Here is a 19,040-nt window from a genome sequence, read left to right as displayed (position 1 = left end):
TTTTTGGCCTTGAATAGGTCTGTGCTTTTATTACAGCTTTCAGGTTGGCATGAATTTTATTTGACAGCTGTTTTAGCCACTTTGGGTATACAGTAGCTATCTCCCATATGCCACGATGATGGTCTTATGTTTTCAGTTTGGGGTTCAGGAAACCACTCATATAATCCAAATACCTAGCTGTAAAAGTAAGCATGGATTATCTCAGGCATAGGCAAACCCGGCCCTCCAGATGTCTTGGGACTACAACTCCCATCATCCCTGACCACTGGTCCTGTTAGCTAGGGATGATGGGAGTCCCAAAACATCTGGAGGGCCGAGTTTGCCTATGCCTGGATTATCTCATCCAGCCCCTTGGCCTGAATCACTTTAATAATATAATAGGCCTAAAGCAGACCTACACCATTTGAGATACACTAAGCTGAATTATTATTATTATTATTATTATTATTATTATTATTATTATTATTATTATTATAATAATAATATCACCACCACCATCATTATTAGATTTATATACCACCCTTCATCAAAAGATCTCAAGGTGGTTCACAATAATGTTGTAATTAACAAAAAATATCTTCCATCCAATATTTTTCCGCATTGAATACCAGAAATCAGTTACTCTGATTGGAGACATTTCTACTGAACTTGGATCTACTCTGTGACTTTTCTATTGATGAATTTTACACCAAATCACCAATAGATTATTCTAGCAGAGATACATCCAAAGTCAGTTAACCAATATCTAGCTGGTACAAAATATATTATTTCTTTATTGATCCTTGTAGGGCTCAAACTCATGTCCTGTTCTCAGACAGGACAAAGGCTTGCTAGAAGATTCTACTTAAGCATGCTAGAGAACTTAACAATAATGAAGGATCCTCATTTACTGGCACAGAAGGGTTCCTGAATTATAAACAAGTTTGAATCCCAGTTCAGTGATATCTTTCCGTGTGCATTCCATGTGTATCACTTTGTGCTTGCACTAAATATCATTTACCATTTTGTTGACCTTAATGCTGTTGGAGAGATCTGTTTGGAGCTCTTAACTGACTGCTTTGGTTTTCACCATCCGGAATCATTTTGTGTCGCTTGCAAACTTGAATGATGGTTTGCTTTGAGCTCGCATTGTTTATGAATAACATAAACAGGAGATCTGTGATAGACCCTGGTACTTAGTTCAGGATTAATGGTAAAAGGAAAACTATCTAATATTATGTAACTTTAACGTGTGGTTAAGTACTCATAATACTAGACAAACTTAATAAGAAATAAGTTCTTGAATCTTGTACTATTTTATTATATCTTGATTTGTGGCCTGCATATTCATGGCACATGCTTACAGTTAAGATTGTCTTTACTCCCCATCTAAGACTTTATTCCAACATTTGTAAAAATACAAATGTAACCTTGGTGAAATTTTAATTACTTCCTAGAAGTTGTATCACTGATTTTAAGAAACTAAGTTAAGAAATAACTTGCACTGATTTTTTTTAATTGAGCACAGATTGAGCCTATTCCACACCCTTTGATTCACCTGTCTTAGTAAAGGAACCATAGGTACTTTGATAGTTGGGTGGAAAGGTTGTTGATCTCTATAGATCACAGAAATATTTTTGCTGCTAGTACCTTGGTATCTTTTGTTCACTTTCTGTTCTGCAGCTTTCCCCCCTCGAGAAGGAAAGCTCTCTGTAGCAGTCATTGAGTAAAGGGATTTTTTCTTCCTTTAGTCTTGTGAGGAACGGGGTTTGTTCACCCACGTCTTTAAAAATTAAATGCCAAGCCCTGTTAGTCAGTGATTTTTCCACATCAGCCTTCTTCATCTTGTCTCTGTTTCTTGAAAACTGTATACCGTGAGCTAGAGGTAAAGGTAAAGGGACCCCTGACTGTTAGGTCCAGTCGTGGATCACTCTGGGGTTGCGGTGCTCATCTCGCTTTATTGGCCGAGGGAGCCGGTGTACAGCTTCCAGGTCATGTGGCCAGCATGACTAAGCCGCTTCTGACGAACCAGAGCAGCGCATGGAAACGCTGTTTACCTTCCCGCGGGAGCGGTCCCTATTTATCTACTTGCACTTTGACGTGCTTTTGAACTGCTAGGTTGGCAGGAGCTGGGACCGAGGAACGGGAGCTCGCCCCATCATGGGGATTCGAACCGCCGACCTTCTGATCGGCAAGCCCTAGGCTCTGTGGCACAGCGCCACTTGCGTCCCTAGTGTTCCCAAGTTCTCATATGCTAATTATGCCTTGTGTGGGGCAATATTTCTCTTTGTCTAAATAGTTATTATACAACTTTTTCTCCTCCCTGCCCTTTAAAAAATAGAAAATACATAGGAACGGTGAGCCTAGAAATAGAACACTTCTGCTGTAGGCTCGGTGCTAGAATAAACATTAGTTTAAACAGAGCTATAATTCTAAAAGGACTAGATCTGGAAGATGACTGATGAGTTCATAAATGTAGTTTTAAACATGCAGTATATCTAAAAACAGTAAATTCTTCATTAATCTAGATCTGTTAGGTTAATACATGAAAACTGAAATAACGTAATAGCCCCATTTTTGTTCTGACTAATTAGCTTTCATGAGAGGAAGGGAGCAGAAAGAGAAATAGGACTGTTCCACCACTACATTCTGAGGCAGAAGTGGGAAATCTGTGTCCTCCTCGACATTGCTGAATTCCAACTCCCATCAGCCCCAGCCAGCATAGCCAGGAATGAGGGGAGTTGTAGGGCAGAAACATCTGGAGGGCCAAAGGTTCCCCACTCCTGTTCTGAAGACCGTGTCTTTGCCAATCTCATGTTGTAGGGGTAGGATATGGAAAGATGCTGGTTTATGTGCACCATATCTTATGAACACATGAAGTTTCCATGTTCAGAATCATCTCATTAGGGTGCCAAAGCCATTGGTGGTAAGGGACGTGGGTGGCATTGTGGGTTAAGCCACAGAGCCTAGGACTTGCTGATCAGAAGGTCGCCGGTTCGAATCCCCGCGACGGGGTGAGCTCCCGTTCCTCGGTCCCTGCTCCTGCCAACCTAGCAGTTTGAAACCACGTCAAAGTGCAAGTAGATAAATAGGTACCGCTCCGGCGGGAAGGTAAACGGTGTTTCCGTGTGCTGCTCTGGTTCACCAGAAGCGGCTTAGTCATGCTGGCCACATGACCCGGAAGCTGTACGCCAGCTCCCTCGGCCAATAATGCGAGATGAGCGCCGCAACCCCAGAGTCGGTCACGACTGGACCTAATGGTCAGGGGTTCCTTTACCTTTACCTTTAAGCCATTGCTGGCTACGTTGAGTGGCAGTTGCTCTTCAAGGTCTTGGTCTAAGAGTGTTTTTAACTGGAGATGCTTGGAATGGAACTTGGGACATTCAGTATGCAAAGCCTGGCTCTCTGTTCTCTATCTGCTACTAGGCTGCTGATGTAATGTTTGCCCAAGCCTGCCTTTAAAAGCACCAGTTGCTTACCAAATAATTTAAGAAAGCATGGATGAGTTATATGCATTTCTTTAATGTCATGGATATGCTCGCTCGTCTCTTTAAACAAATGTCTATTAAATTTCTCTATTAACTGGAAGTTTCTATTTTGCATCTCCTCCTTATCGGACCCTCAAAGTGAGCGGATATCAAAGCTTGTTTAATGTTGCCCTTTTCTCAGCTGAAGAGAAAATGTTGCTTGTGTAACTCCACAGTGGTATTTACATAGAACTGATTATTGCAATGCCCTTTCCTCTCTCAGAATGTGATATAAAATGTCTTTAATGCGCCACGCTTTAATGAGCATCGAGCCAGCTTCTTTTTTTGCCTCAGTGTATGTGTTGCCTTTAATTCACATGCCTATGTGAAGGCAAGAAGGAGCCAGCCCAATTTCTATGGGATTGTAGGTATTTATCATTTAAGCACCAGGGCATATGGGGGGGACCCCATAATGTGAAATGTTAGGTACCATTAGGGCCTTGTGCAATCATGTGCCATCTGCCATCCCAAGCACTACATAAGTGTTATCAACTATCATTCGTAGCAGGATGAGGTGGTGGCTTCAGCATTTTTCATCCAGAATTCTTCTCAGCTGGCCAGGATGACCTGAGAATCCAGAGTGAAGGGCTCAAGCGTGCTTAATGGATGAATGGTGAGATGATCGCTGTTGTTACTGCCGCAGGCCCAGTGTAATAAATGAGCTTTTCTGTGTGCCCTCCTGGTTGCATGTAGCCTGCAGCTTGCAATGTAATGATAATGACCTCCATTAGCTGAGTGGTACTTCTCTTTTTGTCATTGGACACTAAGCCTTGCATCTGACTGTCATACATGACTTACTCGCACTAGTCTAAACATGAAAATCAGTGTTTGCAGGGCTGCTCTCAACGTTGTTTTATTTTTGTTTGTTTGTGTGTTTTCCTGCAGAGCACAGATGAAGAAAACAGGTGAGTACACTGACTTCTTTCTTTCCAAGTTTATACATTTCACTAGTTTTATACTTTTCACTAATTTTACAATCATGTTAACAATTTAAAAACTTGACTTCCCTCTCTTTCTGGAGTTCCTTAAATTTATTTTTAATAACCTTTGCATATCCAAATTAACTTAATTTGCTCATTTATTCATCTACTTTAAATATATACTCTTATAAAACTGCAGGTTATTACAATAATCATGCCAATGATCTTATCTGTTTACAGTTTATCTGTAAATATTCAATAACCCATTTCCATTCTCTTATAAAAACCTGTTATATTGATCTCGTATTCTTTCAGTAAGTTTCACCATTTCTGCATATTCCATAACTTTTTGTATCCATTCTTCTTTTGCTGGGTCTTCTGCTTCTTTCCATTTTGTGGCAAGTAACATTCTTGCCACTGTAATAGCATACATGAATAAGTTTCTATACATTTTAGGTAGTTCTGTCCCTATAATTCCCCAAAGAAAAGCTTTTAGTTTTTTAAACAAAGGTTATTTTAAACATCCTTTTCATTTCTTTATTTATCATTTCCCAGTAAGCTTTAACCTTACTACAAGACCACCACATATGATAAAAAGAACCTTCTCTTGCTTCCTCCTTTCTTCCCTCCTTCCACCTAATAAGCATGCAAAATTCCATTGGGGATGAGATAAGACTTAAACATTTTTAAAATGCACTGGAACCATGTTTGTTTTATGGGCAGGAGTTGTAGAAGTTTGGGTTTTCAGCCAAGGCTATAAGCTAGTAACACGTTGAATCACTTATGTGAAAACTAGACCTGTAAGCAAGGGTTTTGTTGTTCATTTCAGTCTGAACGTATAATTCATTTTGGTAATTGCTACCATGGATCCTCCAGGGTACACCTGTTATCTCCAGTGGTTAGGGGAATCTCTGTGTGGTTCCTGAAAGTCAAGGCATGAAACACTGGGGACAAAGATAGGCAGTCAGCTGTGTTGCATGGTGGCTGATGCTTTGAACTATAGTCAGGAAGAGAAGCAGTAAGCTCTTCTTCCCTGTTGGTATTTTCTGGTAATCCCATGTGTGTGTTTGGGATTGCATTCCTTTTTTACAGCTCCAGGTCTGACTTTAGGTTCTGTTCTGTCTTTTGTGTGGGAGGGGGCGAGGCACATTTTTAACACTCTTCCCGTCAGCTTTACACAAAGGGATCTAAAAGCGTTTGCCCAATTGCAAGGAAGCATGTGTATTAAATAGTGAAAGCGAAACAAAAAATCCAACCAGTTTGTAAGTTTGTTCAAGCAAGCAACACCGAGAGCTGCTAGTATGGCATGAAATGAAATATTTCTCGTCCAACCACTGATTCTAGTTTGAATTCTTTACACTGCATATTTAGCTAACAAAATGCTACCTAATAAGATTAACTCACAATGACTTACCATAGCCTAATTGTGCCCCCTCTGGACAATTAATGAACTGCTGTTATGATCTAAAGGCATATGAGTTGCAATATATATAATCTTGTGACAGTGGTTATTGCCAAGTATGGAAACTGAAATCAAGCTAATTTCACATGTTATTGTACCCAAAAGTAAGATGTCTTAGATTCCTCCCCCACTTTTTTCTTTTTTTAAAACAATGTTAATTATTTAGATTTTTAGTGATCTTATAAATATCACCTCCAAGTTATAAAAATCACCTCCTAGTTATGTGCAATATAAAGATAACATCATTACAAAATCACACGTAAAATTCAGAGATTAAAGCACACATACAAAATCTGTTCCAGTGATTTTACTTGAGAAAAGAAAAGTTTTTGCCTGGTGCTAGAATGATGGCAATGTTGGTGCCAGGTGGGCTGTTTTTGGAAGAGCATTCCATAGAAGGCCCTCCCTCTTGTTGCCCCCCTCCAGAGCGAGCACTTAGAGGAAGGCCTCAGATGATGCCCTTAAAAGACTGGGTAGGTTTGTAGGGGAGAAGATGTTCTTTGGGTATTGCTGTTCTGAGCCACTGTGAGTTAAAAACAGCACTTTGTACTGGTTTATGAAATTTTTACTTCTTGCTGTGACCAGTTCTTTGCTCTTCATCTGTTTTATGCGTTTATAGATACACAATCATTTGACTGTTTTTTCTGTCCTCTGTGAATCCCTCCAATCCCTATTTGTGGGGAGGTTAATCCAATATATATTGGGCTTCATCACATTTATTTTCTGTTGCATTTTAAAACACACACACACAACCGCCTGCAGTGCCACAGCAGGGAAAGGGGAATTCATTCGGACAACGCCCGCTGCAATCCTTATGAAGTCTATCAATGTGACTTCCACTATTTTGACATTGAGTTTGGTGCAGGCTGACAGGCTGAATAGATTGCTTCTTCCTCTCTTCCCTGTGGGCCTTATTTTTCATAGCCATATACTTTCCTCAGTAGGAGGGGAGACGTGCTCTAATAATACAAGGCAAGCTTGGCATTCCTAATACACATTCCAGATTGCCAGCCAAATGAATGCTCAGGTGAGTACTGCGCATGCCCATCATTTCCAATAAGCATAGGCTGTTCTGCATTGTTCTTGGGGAACAATTTTGACTTTGTGGGAGTTGGGAAGTGTCCATTCAGAAAGAGAGAAAGGGGAAATGGATTAAGTCAACAAGATGACGACGTGCAGAGCTAGAACACAAATTTTTGTGCCTTTCTGTTGGCTGCAGACATGTTGACGCTGTTTTAACACTGATGTTAAGAGTACTCAAGGCAATTGGTATGGAATTTTCCAGGCTGAGTTGTTCAACTGAATTTATTGGTGTCTAAGTAGCTTGTTTTATGTTGCTCTTCCATCTCGCTGCAGACCTTGCAATTTTAATGTATCTATGTTGAGTAGTTCATGGTGCTTTGAAATGGCACATCTGAAAGAAATATCAATAGTAAGACAGCTTCTCTTCAAAGTAAGGAGAAAGGTGACATTGCATCTTGTAATTTTCTGGTTCTTGCAGTACGGAGTGGGCCAGAGTTGGCTGCAGAACTGGCAAAAGCCTTTATGGATGATATTTTCCCTAATCAGCAAGAGGTGGGTTTGGTGTGAAATGAATGCAGTTCTCCACTATGTGCATTTTTCTTGAAGCTGTCGAGCAGTGAAAATCATATCCACTCTCCCCTTAGAAGGTCAAAAACCATTTTGGGATTCAGGAAGGGTAGCCTTGGATATAGTTAGGAAATGGTTTGCTAAGATCCTTGCAAGAATTTTGCCGGTGGCAGCTAATAAAGAGATAGTTTCTGCAATCCGTTCTATCAACCTTTTAAAAAGAGATTGATAATTTTGGCATCCCCAAAGTCTGCTGGGATCTCTCCCAGATTTTTTCAATGAGCTTGTGAAGTTGTTGTGCAAGTTCAATTCTTCCCACTTTGACGACTTTGGCGGGTATCCCATCAGGTCCACTGGTTTTGTTGTTTTTCATTTGGTTAATCACAACTCTCCCAGATTTGGAGATACTACAAGCTCATCTCTAGTTTGTTTTTGCAGAATTTGTGAGAGGAACTCAGCAGCTACAGGGGAGTTGTGGTTAAGAAGATGCTGGTAATGTTCTTTCCAATGCAATGCAATAGCTTTTTTATCTTTTAGAAGTGTGGTACCCTCTGTTGAGCATAGGGGACATATGCCATTATTTATTGGCCGATAAATGGTTTTTGTGGCTTTAAAGAAATGCTGTGCATCATGAGTGTCGGCTAAGTGCTAGATCTCTTGAGCTTTTTTTAGCCACCAGGTGTTCTTTAGTTCTCTGGTTCTTCTTGAACCTCAGCCTTAGCTGAGGTGTTTTTCTTAGAGGCGCAGTTTCTATCTCTTCGCCAGATCTGAAAGGCTTTCATTTTCTTGTCAATAATGCATTCAATCTCACTGTCATTCTCATCAAACCAGTCCTGGTGTTTCTTGGTTTGGTATCCAATAGTTTGTTCGCAGGCTGCAATAATGAATACACAAAGAAGAAGAAGAAGAAGAAGAAGAAGAAGAAGAAGAAGAAGAAGAAGAAGAAGAATGGGAGGAGGAAGAGGAGTTTGGATTTGATATCCCGCTTTATCACTACCCAAAGGTGTTTCAAAGCAGCTAACATTTTCCTTTCCTTTCCTCCCCCACAACAAACACTCTGTGAGGTGAGTGGGGCTGAGAGACTTCAGAGAAGTGTGACTAGCCCAAGGTCACCCAGCAGCTGCATGTGGAGGAGCAGAGACGTAAACCCAGTTCACCAGAGTCTACCACTCTTAACCACTACACCACACTGGCTCTCCTATATGCAAAGATTTTTCTCTGAGGCTCTCGTCTGGATACCCAGAATGGGGTACAGTGGTACCTCTGGTTACGTACTTAATTCGTTCCGGAGGTCCGTTGTTAACCTGAAACTGTTCTTAACCTGAAACACCACTTTAGCTAATGGCGCCTCATGCTGCTGCCACACCGCTGCTGCACAATTTCTGTTCTCATCCTGAAGCAAAGTTCTTAACCCGAGGTACTATTTCTGGGTTAGCGGAGTGTGTAACCTGAAGCGTATGTAACCTGAAGCGTATGTAACCCGAGGTACCACTGTAGTTGTGGTGACTCCCTTGTGGAATTATTGTCTCATGGAGACTTGCCTGGCACCTAGGATAATGTCTTCATTTTCTGAGGCTTTCACCCTCTATCTTCCCAATATCTCCACCCCAGTGTGGTTGCTTATTATAGGACTGCTGTTTGCAGTCTTCTTGATAGTTATTGTAAGCTGACCGGGACATTTTGAATTGAAGTGTAGAATGTTTTTAAACAAAAACTGTCTTGTATCCACTGCTGTTGCTCTGGGAAGTCTCTGCAGCAAGTCTATTTTCATTGATGGCAGCTTTTCGAGGGCTCTCCCTAATAAGAGTAGCCTGGATTATATTTTCACGCTTGCATTTGTACTGTATTGGAAAAATAACTTCCTTATGCATGCCATATTTTCTTTCTGATGTCATTTCTGTTCCAAAGGATCAGACTTTCCCTCAGTTCCTTTATTTCATCGTGCTTTATCTGAACATTCCCCTCCTCAGGGGAAAAAACAACAACCCCAAGCTTCTAAACTTTCCACCCAACCTAATTTGTTATCTCCTCTCTTGATGCAAAGGGTGCTTTTGTATCCTTTCTTAATGGCGTAGTCTTTTTCTCACATCCTGTCTAATGCCAAGTCCTTCTGCTTTTTTCATTTTGCCCTTTCCTTTCTGTAGCTGTCTTCCATATGCTGACTTACTCTGCAGCGGTGGCCTTCTCTGCTGCTTCTCACCTATCTCTTCTTATTATCTTTGTCATATTTATGTCCTATGTCAAAATCATGCAAACCCTGACAGCGACCTTCGGATTTCCTACATCCAAGGAATCCTGTCTACTCAGGAGTGCCTGCCAATGAACTCAAATGCATTGCATATGATTCTGGGGCATTGATTTTCACACTTTTTGCTCTCCACGAGCCTGTTCCATGTCGATTTAGCTGCCAAAAGACCTTCATGGGACAGCTGAGAAATTTCTTTTTGTGAATCAGCATTAGGCACTGCTAGGCTTTGCTGTTGCCCTACAGATTGTGTACCGCAAATGTGTTCAATGCTCTCTTGCAACTTTATGCTACAGGGGGCAATCAGTAATGGTGGATATTGATCAATGTTGTGTTTCAGAGAATCGTGTCTGTTGTTCTCAGTGAAGAAGTCCTGTTAAATTTCCAAAGAATTCCGCTTTGGAAAAATTGTTGTGTTTTAGGGCTTGCAGTTTGGTTCCTGTGGGGGCCCTGACAGTTTGGTCTCATTGCTGCTGTTTGTAGAGTGAGAGAACAAGCCAGATTAAAAGCCTGTCTCATTTGGAAACCATTAACCGTAATTCACGTTAAACACATAACAGGAAGTCTTGATGAACTTCATCTTTGTGGGTTGCTTTACTGCTTGCACAAAGGGAGTAGTGAAGCAGCAGCAAAGGGACTGACTGATCGTGTGGAACCTGGCTTATTTAGCTAGGAAGTGATCGGGTGAATTTAGCCATTACGTTGTGCACAAAAATAAATTACCCACACTTTGCCTGTGCCATTGCTGCCATCTCACCTGCTGCTGCCTCACCTTCCTACCCTACCCCCTAGCCGTGCCATCGCCTATTGGTTGGATCAGTGCCAGCACCAGGAACTCCCCATGTACTGATGTTCCAGGGAGAAAGGATGCAAGTATGGGTTTTTGCGGGGCAGGGGATGAACATGAAATGTGACTAGTAGGAGATGTTTCAGGAGATAAGTAAAAATATTGCATTTGGTGGTGGGAATGGAAAAATATGATAGAAAATGGCCTTCTCCACTTGGAGCCTTTGGACCAGCAAATTCTGCCTAAAAGGGGGAGCCTGAGTCATAATATCTCAAGAGCAAATGTCTATACTGATACGGAAGGGGGGGGCATGTCTTCTTCATCTTCTTCTTCGCTACAATATATCCATTTATTTCCAATTGTCAATGTCAAAGGGACTAAAATCTATAAAAATCATAGAAAATCAACGTGCCAATTTGCTCAATTTCTCTAGGACTCCATGACACCTTTCCTGTCCTCCATAATCCCTCAAGCAAGGTGTCAAGACCCTAATCCTGTCAAATCACTCTGCCAAGCCTTTCCTCCGGGCAATGCCAGCTGGCAGACTATACATACTTGGACCATTGTCTTCTCATCACCAGTACTCAGGAAGTGCTTATCTGCGCATATCTCCAGCTCTGCATATTCCCCCTCCCTCCTCTATATGTTAATCCGGTGTAACCCAACCTCTCTTTAATGTATTCATGATGTAACTGGGATGTATTTTGCACTGTATTCTGGGACATGGAGGGAAGTTTCAAAAGTTCATGTCACCCCTTTCTCGCTGTTCAATCTCGCCTTGAACCTGTTGCGCAATAAACTTGGATCTTCTGCAGTTTGCTCCTGTCTCCGGCTGAGCTCATTTTCCTCCGCAGGGACCCGCGGACTTAGTCTGACGAGCTGGGTGGCAGAGCAGCCTCGCACTCAGATTTTACCGTAACAATACTTAGCTTGAGGATAGCTGATCTATGTTCCACCTTGCCACAAGGAAAGCAGTGTGGCAAAGAATTTAGACATTTATTTTTTTTAAAAGGAATTAGGTATCAGTAGAAAATAATATCTAAAACTGCCAGCCATTTATGCTAAACTCTGCCTGCATCTGCCACCATTTTGTGACTGGTGGTATTAGAAATGTGAAGCGTTGGAGGAAATGGCAGTGAGAGAGGAGAATATGGTTCTCTTTCCCATTTTTAACAGTCCTTCGCATCTCTAGGTGGGACCTGTTAGTTTTCAGCCGCCGTAAGTGGATGCTGAATGTTGCGGGTTTGAGAACCACTGGGGGTAGGATGAACAGGGACAAATCCTGCATGTCAGTATGGAACTTGTTTTAGCAGCATTGCATATTGTTTACTGTATTGGTGAGAGGCTATTTTTTACCATGGCTAGTTGACTTACTGTTTTGTTCCCTACCCTTAAGTGCAATGAGGAGTGGTATTACTAAAAGCACTTCCACAAGAGAGACTTCAGGCACCCTTTAAACACTGCAGCCTTAGGGGGAGTCCTAGTCTCACTAAATTTCTCACTGTGACAGTAATACATTGTTAACAGGATCCCAGCAGAACCTGAAATTACAAATGGGACCAATCTACTCACCTTACACAGATTGGCTCTGAGTTAATAGCCTGGCTCTCCCACAAGGGAGTAATTGTCCATTGTCTCTCCATCTGTCCTGCCTCTATCTCTATTTGATTAGAACTGGCTGAGGTGAGAGCCATTTGATGTGCATGAAAACTTAGGTTTAACCAGTGCTTAGTCACTCCTTTCTAAAGGCATTTTTTCCACAGGGAAATTTTTAAACAAGAAAGTTAATTACTCTAGGCAGCCCTTTTCTGTCTTTCCCTTCCTGTTCCTAGATATTTTCCGAAATCCCTTCTGTTTGCTGTTTCCTTTTATTCTTCCCTCTGAGAAGAGCATAAACTAAGCATTCGTAGAAATTTGCCAAGATATAAAATTCTCTTTTCTCATGAAGCAGATGTCATGTAGGCCTTTATACAAATCTGTGCCAATCCCCCCCCTCCAAAAAAAAGGACATGGAGAAACCGCAGTATCCAGAAAGCATATTTTCTGCCTATGTAAAAAGTGACTGCTCTTCTTTAAAAAAGAATAGTTTAACTACTATATGCCAGTAAAGATTGTGATAATGTTTCCTCATGATAGTCACTGTTTCAGGACAAATGCATATCCAGTACTATGTTCTTAGTGTTCATTAATGTTCCTTTGCAGCATAACTAGGTGCAGGTCCACTGATGTAGGCACATTAGAAACAACAAGAATAACATCAGTCTTCAACCTTTTCAAATCCAGGACCCATCTTCAGCCCAAACATGCATTTGGGCACCCATTACTTAAGGTTTTAACCATACATTTCTATGGTGCTGGAACTGTATGTTGCAACCTACCATATAGCATCCCTCCACCTACGTGGGGGTTATGTTCCAGGTGTCATGTGCCTAAGTGAAAATTGTGTAAGTGGGGAGCACCCTCTAAAAGGCCCATTTTTCCCAACACCACAGTTCTTTCTTCTGTCATTTCTCCACAAAACTCTCTTCAATCAAAGTTGAAGCTCTGTGGCACACTAGGGACAGCGCGGAACAATGGCTGCTGCTGCACTGCCACTCGCATCAGCTGCTAGGCAGGGAGGCCGAGCAGCCTAAACAAAGCCCCGCTGTGCCTCTGATCTCTTTGGGGCTTTCTCCACCCTCACTGAAGTCCTCTTTGGGCACGTGGGTCTTCTCATGACCCACGAGGACTCTCACAACTCTCTCTTGCCATTTCCTGGTTTGAATCTACTTATTTCTTTCTCGGTGCTGCACGTATGCATAGTCGTGCACGAGTTGAAAGCACGTAAGTGCGGGATGCCTGTAGTTCAGTCTGCAACCCAGTATTGGGTCCTGACCCATCAGCTGCAGATCAATTATCTATCCTTTCTTGGCAATGCTTTATTTCTTCTTTGTGCCACTATAGGTACATTGCATTTCAGAATTCAGGCGCTAATGGTCTCAAACAACGGGCAAGCAGAACTTTGTGATTAATCATTTAACAACTTGGTGATCCAAAAAAAGGTTTTGTATATTTCAGTATGTTGCCGAGCAAATGCAGTCTAACCTGTAATCACTCCCTCTGTGCTTACTTATATTATATGTTAATTCTGAAAGCCCTCTTCTTCATTACTTGGGTTTAGAGTACGGCTGCTCTTGACTTTCCTTTCCAGTTAAGGATCTTCTAAAAGATTTAAAACAATGAAAGATTGAAGCTGAAAATGGCGAAAGAATGAGCGTGTTCAAGTAGTATACTGTTTTACAGTATACTGATTTCCAGAAGCAGTATTACTCTTTTCTCACTGGGAAAAAAGGCAAAAAAAAACCCCTATATTGAGCTTGCATTTAGTTCCACGTGGCATACTCCATCAGTAAATGAGAACTTACATGTTTTTGTTTATCTCACTATGTAGAAATGAACTTCGGCCATACATGCGCCAGATGGAATGAGTAAACAGTGACTGGAGTGAATTAATCCCCACCCCTCTGCAAAAAGAATCAGGATAGTTACAAAGAATGGGGGGAAAGAACACTTCACAGTTACTCAGATGCTTATAATATCTCCACTGCCCCTCTGTAGAAACTGCTTTAGCTTCGGCTGCAGTTGCAATCTGAACTGTATAGCTTTCATGAGATTGTGGTTCCTGTCTACATGGCAGAAGGGGAAACCAGAGGGGCTAGTATTGAATCCTCAAACATAACTGCATTACAAAATATAACAAGAACCCTGTTGGATCAGGCCAAGAGCCAATTTAATCCATCATACTCTTTATTTCCTACTTCCCTACTTCCAGCAGCCCGTTGCCTTTGGAAAAGGCAAGAGCAAGACATGAGCAATGCAGGGTTCTGCTGCTGCTGCTGCTGCTCCTCAGAAATTGATATTCAAAGCTTGTTCTGCCATCATGACTAGTAGCCAGTGAAATTCTTATCCTTCATGAATTGGTCTAATCCAGCTTGAAAGCCGTCTAAGATGGTGATCATTTGCAGGTCACCATCTGTTAGTGGGATGCCATAGATTTTAAGTAGGCATGGTATGAAGAAGGTGGGTTGAGTCTTGACTCTCCCACCATTCATTGAGTCTAGTATAATGAGAGAGGGAGACAAACTTCTCTCTTTAAATCAAAGCAAGGCACACTTTTGTATAGGCATGTTGGGGCAAGAGGTTATATCTAGTTGTGCGTCTCCTCATTGATATAGTAGCAGCTTCTGTGAATGAAAAGGGGAGAAGCTGATTATCACAAATTTGCTTGGACAGCTGGCTGCAATTTTTAGAATGTCTGCACTGGGAGGTTTTAGAATTTTATCGTAGCAATGAATGTGACTTTATCTCTCCCTAAAAGGGCTCTGTAAATCCCCTCGTGTAACCAGCCCAATATCTAGGTGATTTGAGAATGGGATTGGTGATCCTTATTATTTCTACAGCACATTTCAGGTGCTCAAATCACTTCCTGTGCATTATCTCAGTAATCCTTGCCACAGCCATCTGAGGCAGGCATCATTATCACCCTCAAATTGCAGACAGAGAAAATATAGATTTGTTGTAATTGAGTATAACATGCAAGTATCTGAAAATAAGAGCTAAAGTGGAAAAGTCCCTTTTTGTTTTAGGACTGAGGATTAAATGGGCTCTTCTGTGTGGCCTCATTTTGGTTTCTGAGATGTCTAATTCTGGGCAGTCATTTGTATTGTGTCCCATAGAGCGCTGTGCTCAGGAGACTTGAGTAGACACCAGCAGATATCTTTAGAATAGCAACGGAGAAAAAGGTTGTCCTTTGTCAAATTTATCTGTCATCTCAGGGGACACAGCAGCTGGGTGTGCTTGGAATCCACTGAATAGATGGCCTATACTTGCTGTGGAACATAAAGGGACCATGATTCTTAATACATTGCTTCCATCTGAAGCCATGGTAATGCTTTGAAAAGCTTCTTCCGACGTTCATGATGAATCAAAGGACTCATGTTGGTCTTATATATATAGAACAACAACAAATACACAACACGGCTGCTACTACTATGACTGGTAGTAGTAATTGAGTCACTTTGAGAGACAACAGTTGTAAGAAATGTGAAATCAAAATACAGTAAGGTGACAGCAGCTTTAATATTAATCCAGTATTGTTTAATAATTCAGTTTATGCCCCTGTTAACCCAGGGCAGGTTAACATAAAAGAACAATAAAACTATCAAATGAAACATATAAAATACAGAATGTAAAAACCAGCAACACCCAAGTATTAACAGCAAGCAATAGCAACTGATATGTGAACTCCGTACTTACACAGGGGCTTGGGCAAAGTGATGTGTCTTCAGCTGCCACCAAAAAGTAAACCATCTCTGCAGCAGACATACTTTGAAGAGGAGCCCATAATTGGAATAGGGTGCCACTACTGAAAAGTCCCTATCCTGTGCCACTGCCCCAAGTATTTTGCTTGTTATATGAACTAATATAGTCATACCTTGGTTTCGAATGCCTTGGTACTCAAATGTTTTTTGGAAGCCGAACGTCGCTTAAGTGCAAGAAGCTCCTGCAGCCAATCGGAAGCTGTGCCTTGGTTTTCAAACGTTTTCGGCAGTCGAATGGACGTCCGGAATGGATTCCATTTGAGAACCAAGGTACGACTGTACTCCAAAGGCTGAAAGTGTGATTTTTTAAATTTTTGAGCTGCACAAAATCTGTCTTCAGTTCGGGTATTTACCTGAGCATGTGAGGGTTAAAGGGTCAGGGTGTGCATGCAAGGACCTCTATCTCCCACATGTCTCAAGCGCTCCTCTTTGGAACTCCTTGTGTTCAGCAAAAAGCTCTGCCAAAGGTTCCCACATGTGTTGTGATGAACACACTTAGAAATCTCATGTGTTGTCTTATCAGGCTTTTTGATTGCAGGGAGGTTTCTAAGCATGTTTCACGGCACTTAGATACCCTCTGCAGACCTTCATGCCAAACAAGCAAAGGTCTAAATAGCAGCTTGCATTTTCAGGGACGTTTTTATCAATCCCCCTTATTAGCCTTGCATGTATGGGCAAGGCTATAGATAAATATAGACAAATGCACTTTGTGGGCAGGATTCAGCTAACAAGCAGAAACCTTACACAAGGACTTCTGCACGTGCTACAGGACTTTCCTCCCTCTCCTCACCCTGAAATGCTTGCACAGATGAAACGTTTATCATGGGCTTTTAAAAATACATATTGCTGGACCAACTATTAACTCCTTGCTGGCATGGGGATTCTCAGCATACCCATGTCCTATTTGGGTAACAAGTTTTTCCAATTTTATCATTCATGGAGATTCTCCAGCAGATCTTTAACTTTGACAAAATTCATATTGGCAGAAGAATTTATACACAGAAATGCTGCTATCAGTTGCTCTCTTTTTAAAAACTAGATATGTATGTAATTTCCACTGTACTCCTTTTGTCACTGGAGCAACTCACAGAATCACAGTTTTGTCCTTGAAGTAACCTGAAGGATTGCTCCTGTAAATAAAACAAGCATTTTGGAGAAGACACAAACAACTGGGTTGTGTTTCTCTGGAGCGTGAAAGGGCAGGGAGCAAGGGAAGGGCAGCCATTGCCTCCAGATACATCATCACCATCATTATTAACTATGTTTAATATGGCTAGGATGAAAGTGGCTGGGAGACCAAGGCCCCAGTTGAGGGAGCGGGGTGGGGGGGAAGTGTTGCACAGAGATGCAAACATGCCTGAAGCACCTGGCACAGGACTGGGAACAGGATCTGCCTCTAGGTCTAAAAGCTCCAGTTTAACACAGTCAGTGTACTTGTAGAAACTCCTCATGCTTGCAGGTAAGCTCTGTTGGACACAATGACGCCTAGTTCATTGGGCAGAAGGTCACCTGTGATGAAGGGAGTTCTGTCTCAGGGTACCCAGAGACTTAAGGTTCCTATCCTAACCTGGGAGTAAGCCCCACTTCAGTTGAACTTACTTTTGAGTGGCTGGGATTGTGCCTTAATATCATACTGGGGGCTTGCCTTCTGAGGAGACACAGTCCCAGCTTTGGTGGGGACGTGTACTCTTGCACCATTGAGCTTTATAGGGCTAGCAGGGAAGCAACAGCATTTGGAAATGAGGGGAAAGACACCACTGCCCCTTGTTAGATTTAAAGTTTACAAACTAAGGCTATTTTATCAGGGCTAGCTCCATGGTGGACCTGAAAGAAGAACTCCTGTTCTTCTGAAGTGATGCTGACAGTAAGCTTGTCCAGTCCTGCAAAGTGGGGAGGACACCCCCCCACCTTGTCTGACCCTATTCTGCTTATTTCTCAAATTTTTATTTTTGAAAACTTATGCAGGATGTACCTTGGGTCTAACCATTGTGTTACATGGCTGTCTGTGGATCAGAAGGAAAGGAAGAAATTACGTCCCTCCTAAGCTCAGCACAAACTTATTTTTGGGTGCGTGTCTTCATTTCACAGTCCCTCGTTTCACTTCCTGTGACTCCCTTTTCCTCTCCTGACATTTTACTGCACATGCTTTGCTAATAGGAAGGAAAGTGTTCCCACTGTGGCTATTTCTCTGCCTCCCACCACATACCCTCCCCCACCCCCGCCACCAAAAAAAGTGTCACTGTTCATCTAGCAGCAGGTGCAGGCAAGTTGTTGTTGTCATGGCAACAAGGGAAGAGTGAGGGAAATCGCCTTAATTCCGCAGCTGATCATTAAGGGGGGACGGGAGAGAGGAGATAATTGCAGGAGAAAGGGGAAGTCAGTAATTATATGAGTGCAGCGCAGATGAAAAGGCAGGGCGCAGATGCTGTTGGTGTGTCATACCCCACGTAGCCATTTAAGTCCCTGCAGTCTGCAAAGTGGTGCGAAATGCGAGATAATGTAGTTTCAAGCAGGGTAAATGAGCTCCTTGGGGGGGGGGATGGCGGGGGAGGGATTCACCTTTCGGAAGCGCAGCATGCAAAAAATCATTAGAAAAGGGGTAGCACCTGGAGTGCTGTAGACAACATGGTCCGTTTACAAGACAAACACAAAATGTCCCGGTTGGAGGGCACGGAATGCAGATTAGTTGGCACTCTCCCCCCCCCACTCACTCACTCACTTACTTGCACACACCTGCCTCACAGTGAGGATGGCGCCCCAGTAAATATTTGCACCTACACAGCTGTACAGTGGTGCCTTGGTTCTCAATCGCCTTGGTACTCAAACGGCGAAAACCTGGAAGTAAGTGTTCCGGTTTTCGAATGTTTTTTGGAAGCCAAATGTCCAATGTGGTTGTTGGCTATTGTTTCTGGGGCACCTGCATCAATCAGAAGTTGCACCTTGGTTTTCGAACATTTCAGAAGTCAAATGGACTTCTGGAACAGATTAAGTTTGTCACTTTTGTTTTTGCTATTTATTTTGCATTTTTGTTTTTGAGGCTTTTTCGGTTAATTTGGTTTTGTGACTGTGTGGAACTCAGTCCAGCTACTGATTGCTTGATTGCATGACTGCAGAAATGGATAAAAGCCCCCCATCCAAACAATGACTTATCATCAGTGTGGGCAAGAAAA

General features: G+C 42.1%; 1 protein-coding gene across 2 annotated transcripts in view; it reads left to right on the top strand.

Moving 5' to 3' along the window:
* TRIM44 (tripartite motif containing 44) overlaps positions 1 to 19,040 on the top strand; it is an 83,095-nt gene that overhangs the window by 26,219 nt on the left and 37,836 nt on the right. For both annotated transcript variants that reach the window (XR_008330418.1, XM_053388135.1), the window contains exon 4: positions 4,392 to 4,411. Coding sequence is in view for 1 of the 2 variants with exons in the window: in XM_053388135.1 (XP_053244110.1) it covers positions 4,392 to 4,411 (20 nt within the window). In the remaining variant the exon portion in view is untranslated. The remainder of the gene's footprint in view (positions 1 to 4,391; positions 4,412 to 19,040) is intronic.

The sequence above is a fragment of the Podarcis raffonei genome, chromosome 1 (assembly GCF_027172205.1).
Source record: "Podarcis raffonei isolate rPodRaf1 chromosome 1, rPodRaf1.pri, whole genome shotgun sequence".
Taxonomy (NCBI): Eukaryota; Metazoa; Chordata; class Lepidosauria; order Squamata; family Lacertidae; genus Podarcis; species Podarcis raffonei.
This window is presented reverse-complemented; position numbering and strand designations above follow the sequence as displayed.